The sequence below is a fragment of the Quercus robur genome, chromosome 2, assembly GCF_932294415.1.
Source record: "Quercus robur chromosome 2, dhQueRobu3.1, whole genome shotgun sequence".
NCBI classification, from domain to species: domain Eukaryota; kingdom Viridiplantae; phylum Streptophyta; class Magnoliopsida; order Fagales; family Fagaceae; genus Quercus; species Quercus robur.
Genome location: NC_065535.1, coordinates 27,619,603 through 27,628,829, shown reverse-complemented (window position 1 = coordinate 27,628,829; position 9,227 = coordinate 27,619,603). Strand labels below are relative to the sequence as shown.

Here is a 9,227-nt window from a genome sequence, read left to right as displayed (position 1 = left end):
TTGTCTAGAACTTTATAGGTGTTGGAGTGTTTACATGTGAGTAGTGTGGTTGGTTAAGTAATAAAGTCCCACATTGGATGCTAATGAGAAGAGTAAGTGGTTAATATAACAAATTTAAACTCATACCCATTGGGCTTAAACCTTTTGAGTTAAATGGTGTCTATATATGTTATATTAACTACTTAAGGAGTCTTCCCAAGATTTTTCTCTCCCCGACAATAGGTTTTTCTTGAGTGTGGTTGATGATTAGTTCATGTTACTAATTGAGATCAGGCGCTACTAGCCAAAGGCTGGGATTGTTCCCTCAATGTTCTTCTACTTGATTCTTTTTATTTGATGTATGGTTGACATTTAAAGTATGTTATTTGACAAGATGAGGTGCAGTTACGACATAGGTGTGGTTTTAGTCTAAACGTATTTGGGACGATGATTAGTTCCCGATAAGTGAAGGGATCCTAACAATATGTCATCTCCTCATGAATTGAGATCAGGTGCTATGCTAGCCAAAGGTTGGGATTGTTCCCTCACTATCCCCCTATCTAAATCTTTTTATTCGATATATGATTGACATTTAAAACCTTGCTCAATAAAATAAATATTACTACATATTTTGAAAATCTAACCGTTGAATTACATATTCTTTACACTATTAATACACATGTCAAATTTTATGTAAATTGGATATTATATACTATATGATCTATAAGCTTATATTTTATGCATTATTTTAAACTACAAAGACTAGCAATTCACACAATTTATTGATGGCTTAGCTATTATCTTTAATTTTCTAGAAATTTTACAAGTATGAAGGATATAAGAAGAAGATGTAATCCAATGGTAGAATTATCAAAATTCACCTCCAATTAAAAGATATTGAGTAAAATTGTAGCCTTAGGCTACAACTAATTTTGTAGCAAAATTTTGTCTTTTAAAGTATGTTATTTGCAAGATAAGGTGCATATTCAATGTGTGATTGACATTGAAGTATGTTATTTGACAAGATGAGGTGCAGCTACAACATAGGTGTGATTTTATATTGAACATTTCTGGGATGATGATTAGCTCCTAATAAGTGAAGGGAACCTAACAACATGTCATCCTATTACTACGGGGAAAGGCTTAATTAATTAAGATTAGGGGAGCTTGTCTATTGAGCTCCAAGAGTAATTAGGCAAAGGTTGGGATTGTTCCCTTAGTGTCTTTGGTCGGTCCCTCTATTTGAATCTTTTTATTTGATATATGACTGACATTTAAATTTTGTTATTTTACAAAATGAGGCGCGGTTACAACTTATAACAGGGTTGTTATTGCATAGTCTGGGACTATGCTTCCTCTCTCTCATAAAGGGGTGGGTCCCACCCACCATGGGGCCCACCCCTTTATGAGAGGCAGGGAGTATAGTCTCAGACTATGTAATAATTTTCCCTTATAACATAGGTGTGGTTTTAGATTGAACATTTTTGGGATGGGTGCTAGTCTAAGGACTTTTTTGGAGGCATGTTGGCTTAGGCCCTGATGATCCTTTTGTTCTAAAGTTCATGGAGAAAATAAATCATCTTTATATGTGTATACACACAAGTAAGATAATGGTCAATCATAAGTAATACTCCACTTGTCTGATATCATATAAAGACTCAAGGAAAAATACAATGAGTGGATGAAGAGAGAAATATGGATGAATATTGTGAAAGATATATGTTGCAAGGAAAAAATAACTGTACAAAATAAAACTGAGAATATAATCTATTTTGAAAACTTAAAAGCTTACTTGATTTTTGAACACTTTGAATAATACTTTAAATACTAATTCTCATTCAAATGAGAGGTTTGATAATTTTATAAACAATATATTATGGTTTATAACTTACTATATTATTAGAAATTAATTTTTTTTTTCTTTCATACATGTGTGTATATATACATATGTGTGTTTATGATGTATGCATATTTTTTGAGTTTATCTTTTACGATTGCATTTGGTATTGGTTGAAAAGGCGATTTTTTTACTATTTAGTTTATTTTTGCTATTATTCAACTTATTTTTGCTACTATTTATGGATCTCATCGCACTTTTTGGTACTATTTATGGATCACATTGTACAATTTCAGCAAGCTTTACTTTGTATCTGTTTGGATACATGTTTCTACGTCCACGTTTGTGGGTTTTACTCTTCTTCTTTTTTGGCACGCGTTTCAAGAGCAAATAACACTGTTACAGCTACTATTCATGCACAGCAGCCATAATATTTGACTTTTCAGCACATCAATGGGTCCCGTGTACTGTTTACGAGACTCACAAATCTCACTTTTCAGCAATTTTTTCATTAAAAATGGGTCCCACAGTATTATTTACATATTTAAAAATTATTTTGCTACAGTGTTTTCAGTTTTAACAAAATAAATTCTATCCAAACGGGCCTTTTATGTATGATATGTTCAACAAAAAAATTTTAGTTTCAGCTAAATAAATTATTCCCAAACGGATCCTATATTAATACTACAGTTTAGTCATGTCAAGGAAAAATCCAACACCCACCACTAGACCATGGTTTTATAGAATATTACAAAGTATCATGGTTTTGTAATACTAGGAGCTACCGTAGTTTGGAGTTATCATACTTTTTACCATATAAGCCTAATATATTTCTATATATTTTCAATATTGGATTTATTGTAACATAAATTAATTCTCTTATTTCCGCTGTCTATACATAATTTTCTTTTCTTATTTTTATTTTAAAATAGTATCAAAGTCACAATCTTTGTTTCTCATCAACATTTGTTGCCACTTCCGCTTATTAAAATTATGAATGGAACAGAAATGATAAAATATGTTCGTTAAAAATGAAATCAAACCACGCATATAATAAGACTTTAGTGGCTAGAGCCACCATACGCACATGTGGCATGGATCTCCAGCTCTATGCCTTACTGTGTCACAACTTAAAGCAAACAGTTACAGTTGCACTTCGTAAACAATAAAATGGGTCAATTGCCGAAGCATTTTACTAAATTGAACTTCATTTGATCCATATAACCAACAAGAAAAATAGATTGTGATTATTTTTGGAGGGCATTTATAAAAATTTCTGTGTATGTATGAAATCTAAAATAGTAATGTACAATACTTTATAACTTAATATGTGTTATAAACAACAACTAAATATAAGTTTTTTTTTTTTTTTTGAAGTGCTAAATACATATAAATATAGTAGTAATATACTGTATATTTTAATCAAACTAATCAAATATATTAATAAATTATAATTCCATACGATATATAATACATTAATTTTTTTTTTTATATAAGATAGAATTTCTACTCTAACATAATCTAAGTGTATATGTGTGTAAAACTCCCTTTTGGAAATTTGAACCCAGCCCTTACCCCCCACACTCCACAAGCATTTATACTTGTGGTATTAATTATTACAATAACAAATAATATATTATAAGGAAAATAAAAAAGAAAGCAAATGAAAAGTAAAGTAAAGAAATAAAAAGAAAGCAAATGAAAAGTAAAGTAGCACAAAAATGCTGTACATGGGTGCGGGTTCTACGGAAATTTCAAACTTATCTTTCACTCTTTCTTGTCTAATTTAGTTACACAGAACTTTTACTTTTATATTATAAACCCAAAATTGCAATAGCAGTGGGAAAATGAAAAAACTTAAAAGAAAAAAAATATTTTGAATTGTATTATATTTTACAATATTTTTATAAAATATTGATGTGACTAACTTCTTATTAGTTTTCATTTAGATCACTATTAATATCATTTTTTTATTTATTAATAACCAGTCACCACATCAACAGTTTATAATATTTTTTGTAAAATAGTTTATATTTCTAGTATTATTCGTCTATTTAAATGAAAGTTATGTTTATTTTTAGACTTTCTTAAATATATATATATATATTTATGTATATTATGGGGTATGGGGCCAACATGATAAGGTTCTTTTAAAAAAATTTTAAATTATTTAGGATAATTTCAACCAAAAAAAAAAACAAAATCAATAGGCCAAAACTGAAGATTTTATATTGCAATAATTTTGTCCATGAGCCAGAAAAACTCGCAAAACAGTCGTCGCAAAGAGAGGATTTGGGACCTTTAGGCTTTAGTTATGGAATGACAGCTGAATAATGACCCAATAAGAACTTTTTTTCACAAATTTTCACTACTGCCGAAATGTTCTTGAGTTATAATTTGTAAACTTTAGACAATGAAGTGGTGTGGTGATGAGCCTTATGAGAACTAAAAACAAAAATTTGACAAATCAACAGAGATGGAATTTGTTACGAAAAACAGTCATATGTTTGTTTTAGTTATTCCGCAGAGAATTGCTGCTTTGAAGTTTACACTAGATCGGTTAGACCACCAGCAGAGGCTCCATACATATTGGCCTTGTGATGATTATTCTGTAATTCCCCGAGAGAGAGAGAGAGAGAGGTCGGGTTAGCTAAAGAGTAATCTGTTTATATGGTCTGTAAACAGGTAAAGTTATGCATATATGAAGTAATCATGATTCACGAGAGAAATTGAAATTAAAACCTGAATTTGAAATACACACAATCCTAGCCAGTTACTAGCTATATATATATATATATATATATATAGCTAATTAGCCAGCTCCATTGCATACAACAAATGTACATATTCTGATCTGATTTGTCCGAACTAGCCTTGAACTTTGAAGGTTAATCATGAGAGAGAGAGAATTGGTCCTTCTCCAGTATTGGTTTGGCTGCAGGGTTGTGTAGAAATAGGAGAGGGAGGGAGACAGCTGCGGCGGCAAGTGGGACAGGAGGTGTGGGAAGACAACCACTGTTGAATGCAGTTCACGTGGAAGCCATGGTTACACCTTGCCAACACACGAATCCCCTCTCCCTCCACGAACTCCGACAAGCAAATCGCACACTCTGCTTCCGTTCCAGCCAGCTTCATCCCTGTCGAAAACACCAGGCCCGGACCTGCAATTAACGTATCAGCTGCCTCTTTCTCCAGCGTGCTCTTTCGCTCATCATGTTGTACTTCTTGTTGTTGTTGTTGGTTTTGGGGTAGTGGTTGTTGGTGATTATTGCCACCACCACCACGTAGGAAGCAGCGAATGGCGGAGTTGAGAACCAAAGCACATATGAGTGCGCAGAGGAGGATGATGAGGACTGTGGCCGCGTTTGCTTCAAAATCCCGAGAATTAGAGTACGGCTGCCACCTGTTGCAGCCATCATCTTGTGGCTCACATCTTGTTCTTGTGGGGGTCGACGGAGAGAGTGGTGGGGAGAGGTGTATTATAGCAGATTCAGCTGCTACTGCCGCTACTACTGTTGCTGCTGCAGCTGGTTGTGGTGGTAGTGGTAGTGGTCGCATTTGTTTCTCTCTTTTCAGTTCTAAGGCTCACTGGAACTTTCTGTATTTTCTGACCTATGGCTTTGCTTTTGTTTTCTTCACTCTTTGAGGTGAGGCACAGCGCACAGGCACTCAGTTATGCTTTGGAGAGAGAGAGAGAGATTGCGTAGGAGTCCAGACTGGTATTATTGATATCCGCACCAGGCATCAAGAAATGAATACGTACGCCTCAGGTTAATCTTTTGAATTTCCAAAAACGCGTGGATCTTTCCAGGACGTGTAATTTTACATTGTTAGAGCACCCACACTATCTAGAGTTAATATTTGGCACATATCCCATACCAAACCCAATTTTAGCCCATTTAGTAGATGTGGTAAATTTTTTTTTTTTTTGCAACATTAAACAGTACCGTGGCAAATTTGCCACGGTACGGAAGAGATGTGGTATATTGTTTGTTGTTTGTTTATTGTGTTGATGTGTAGTAAATATTATTTTAATGTGTAGTAAATATTATTTTAATGTATAGAATTGAATTATAAAACATCTGATAAATGGGATGTTGTAAAATGATGTGGTAAAATAATAAAGTAGACATTTGATGTGGTAAAATGGCATAATTTTTGAAACATCTGCTACAGATGCTCTAGTGAATTAGTTAGTGGTAATTACCAAAAACTTTTCTTATGTGGGGCCTGCAGTTCCTTTCTCTTCCTTCTACCTTTGGCTTTACAGATTTCCTAACCGCACTAAAAAACCCTTTTCGATGTTCAACATATTTTGGGAGACAAGAATCTAACCATTTTCAAACGCGACTTCTTTTTAGAATATGAATATTACTTCTTCAAAAGAGTCTTTCTTTAGGATCCTTATTTTTCCTTCATTATTTTCACTTTGGTATCACTTTCCACTTGGTTTTTCTTCGTATTATACTATTATTCTTCCCTGTCTCTGTTTAACCTTTTTTTTTTCCATATCTTTGAGAACACGTGTTATACATCCATGACCTCAAAATATATATGAATTTAGAGTCTGTGATGATTTTAATAAGTGTCGTTTATGGGACTTTGATGTAAACTTTTTATGGTTAGTCTTAATGGTGCTGATTGATAACGGATATAAACCCCAAGAAAAACAAGAGATTGAAATGTGACAATCATAATAATGTGCCCATTGCTAGATAGAATACATAATTAAATGCATCAATACATTATATCATCATAATATCATGTCCCCATGGAAAAAAGATAAAAGAAGAGGTGGGGAAATGTTAACACACACCGTGTGGTGCTCGTTAACATTTCCCTTTTTGAATTGGACTTAAAAAAAAAGAAAAAAAATTATTAAATAAATTGTCAAAAGGCGTTAAAAATTCCCTAAATATTTGAAAAGTTAGCAAGAGATATGCTGTTGACGGGTACTTTATGGTGCCCGTTGTGTTAAGGTGCCTGGAAACACAACCCAAAGAAGAGAACCATCCTGTTGCTGTAGACCCCAATAATGGAGAACTGATCTTTGGGCTTTTCTATCTCAAAAGTGGGTAGAAAACAAAAAACAAAAAGGACAGATGAACCAATGGGCTCCGAAACCATTAGAGCCTTTCAACAAACAGAAATGCTTACAGTAATTTCTAGTTTGTTCGTATTAGGGGAAAGGGGGTGAGGAGATATAAGTTACGTCCTTCTCAACCTTTAAAATTTGATTATCGGGAAAAAAAAATATAAAAAAAAAAAAAAAGAAGAAAAGATATCAGATATGTCTCAAAGGTTTCAGAAAGACGTAGACACTTGTCTCCATCTTTATCTGCTAGTCAGAATTGCTCAGAGAATTGGACTTGTTATAAATTTTGTGGTGAATAAAAGAGGCCCACATCAGTAAACGAACATGAACTTGGGCATGCCAGAACGCTGGCCTTTTTGGATCCACCGAGTTGACTCAGCAAATACATTCCACATGCCACATGTATCACGACTGCTCCCACTACTTGTACTAGAACCTTCATTATTTAACATTCTCAACAAGAAAAAAACAATACATTATTATTGAATAGATTGAAAATGAAATTGCCTGCCAGAGAGGCAACTTATCATAGTAGCAAATTGGAGCATCTTCTGCTACTAATGTCATATCTACTTTGCGAGTAGCGTGGTAGCGTCCTTGTCACCATTCCCCATGCCTATAATTAATATGTTTGGTAAGAGGACCCTTTTTCTAATTTTGTTTCTTCGTTTTTTCCTTCTGTTTCGTTTTCTTTTGTGGCATGAAATAACAAAATTAAAAGTCCATCAATTTCGTGGGCCCAAGAAAACCAACTGGCCCAAAACAGTCAGGTCAATTTTGAGTCCAATGACTTCTCCATTTTTTTTTTTTTTTCTTTCAATAGGGTGATAGAAAACCTGCAGCTCATGAAACTAGACCAACCGGATGAAATAACAAAGCCAAGGAACGATGAAACAGAATAGGAGCGGAGTTTTGAGGAGGAAGCTACCCAAAGCACCCGAAGTTGGAATTGGATAACCAAGGTAGAGTTGGTAATACTTTTGGTGTTGGAAATACTAAATGAATGTATAATATTTTTCAAGTAATAAAATATACATGAATGTCTTTATATAGGAGGCAAACTGTATAGTACAAGTATGTGTACTATACAAATAAACAAGATGAGCCTAAAGCTCATAACCTATTACACGTTAACAGCTCCCCTCAAACTCAAGGTGGGTGTGAGACCAACTTGAAATTGTCAACCAAAGTACGAAAGTGTCCCTTAGGATGTGACTTGGTGAAGATATCTTCAAGTTGATCTTTAGAGGAGACCGAGAACAGCTTGAGAGCACCATGGATAAGATGATAAAGGATAAAATGACAATCGATCTCGATGTATTTAGTCCGTTCATGGAAAACATCATTGTGAGCAATATGAATGACACTCTGGTTGTCACAATAAAGAGAAGTAGCAGAGGATGTGGACACACCTAAGTCCTTAAGAAGCCATCATAGCTAAAGGAACTCAAATATGGTATCAGAAAGGGCATGATATTCTACTTCAGTACTGGAGCAGGCCACAAGGGTTTGTTTCTTGCTTCGCTAAGAAATCAAAGAAGAACTAAGAAAAAAGCAATAACTAGTGGCAGACCTGCAATCAGTGGGATCTCCTGCCCAATCAGCATCAGATAATGCACGGAGAACAAGAGGAGATTGAGTAGAGTAGAAAATGCCATGGAAGAGAATGCCCTTCAAGAGAATGCCCTTCAGAAATTGAAGAATGTGCAGAACAGTAGTATAGTGAGTCAATCGTGGAGCAGACAGATACTGGCTCACTTGGTAAACAACATAGGAAATGTCTGGATGAGTGATAGTGAGATAAACTAGGCTTCCAACCAAGCATCTATAAAAAGAGGGATTAGACAATGGTTTCCCCCCTGAAGGAGTCAAATGCACATTAAGTTCAATTAGAGTGTTAATAATCTTGCTATCAGCGAGTCCAGTTTGAGACAAAAGTTTAGAAGCATACTTGGCTTGAGTAAAATAAAGTCCATATATAGAATCAGCGATTTTAAAACCCAAGAAGTAGCTGAGATGTCCAAGATCTTTCATCTCAAACTGCAGACTGAGAAAGTCATTGAGTTTCTTGAATGCTACTAAGGTCATCACTAGTTATGATCATATTATCTACATATAAGAGAAGCAAAATAGTGCTTTTGTCAATGCGATGAAGAAATAAGGTAGAATTATAATGACTGGCAATGTAACTCAAGCGAGAGATGGTAAAACTGAACTTGGCAAACCAAGTTCATGGAGTTTGTTTAAGGCCATAAAGAGCACGTCGAAGGTGACAAATCTTGTTTGGATCAATAAAGAGACCAAGAGGAGGTTGCA

General features: G+C 34.4%; 2 protein-coding genes across 2 annotated transcripts; both read right to left on the bottom strand.

Annotated features, from left to right (window-relative positions):
• Positions 1-4,516: 4,516 nt before the first annotated feature.
• LOC126713141 (RING-H2 finger protein ATL79) lies at positions 4,517-5,638 on the bottom strand. Its single transcript, XM_050412813.1, has one exon. It carries the CDS (start codon positions 5,372-5,374, stop codon positions 4,709-4,711), a length of 666 nt encoding a protein of 221 aa, XP_050268770.1. The 5' UTR covers positions 5,375-5,638; the 3' UTR covers positions 4,517-4,708.
• A 2,751-nt stretch (positions 5,639-8,389) lies between these two features.
• Positions 8,390-8,999, bottom strand: LOC126696971 (uncharacterized mitochondrial protein AtMg00810-like). Its single transcript, XM_050393754.1, has 2 exons — positions 8,485-8,999; positions 8,390-8,435 (listed from the first exon to the last, which is right to left on the bottom strand). Exons 1-2 carry the CDS (start codon positions 8,997-8,999, stop codon positions 8,390-8,392), a joined length of 561 nt encoding a protein of 186 aa, XP_050249711.1.
• Between the last annotated feature and the right edge of the window lie 228 nt (positions 9,000-9,227).